At 40.1% G+C, this 392-nt stretch overlaps 1 protein-coding gene across 1 annotated transcript in view; it reads left to right on the forward strand.

The window, feature by feature from the left end:
* The window catches only part of LOC116840895, an 896-nt gene that overhangs the window by 422 nt on the left and 82 nt on the right, over positions 1–392 (forward strand). Inside the window, exon 2 of the mRNA XM_032808221.1 lies at positions 89–167. Coding sequence (XP_032664112.1) covers positions 89–167 — 79 coding nt within the window. The remainder of the gene's footprint in view (positions 1–88; positions 168–392) is intronic.

Consider the following 392-nt stretch of genomic DNA (forward strand, 5'->3'; position numbering starts at 1 on the left):
TTACGCTGAAATTCAATGGGTTACAGACTTTTCAAAATTTGATGTATCTTCAATCGATATCGATTCACCCATAGGTTATATTCTCGAGGTCGACTTGGAGTATCCGGAAGATTTACATGACGCACACGCTGACCTACCATTTTGCCCAACGCGTGATAAACTACCCGGCAAAAGACAGGAAAAACTTCTCGCGACGCTATACAATAAACAACGTTATGTTATTCATTATCGCAACCTGCAGCAGTGCACGCGTCATGGTCTTCGTATCGTAAAGATATACCGCGTGCTTCAATTTGCTTAATCTCCATGGCTCCGCGATTATATCGAATTAAACACACAATTTAGAACGCGTGCAACCAATGATTTTGAAAAAAATTTGTACAAATTGATGA

This window comes from Odontomachus brunneus, unplaced genomic scaffold (genome assembly GCF_010583005.1).
Source record: "Odontomachus brunneus isolate Ranch 3 - 2012 unplaced genomic scaffold, Obru_v1 Obru_scaffold_012, whole genome shotgun sequence".
NCBI lineage: Eukaryota > Metazoa > Arthropoda > Insecta > Hymenoptera > Formicidae > Odontomachus > Odontomachus brunneus.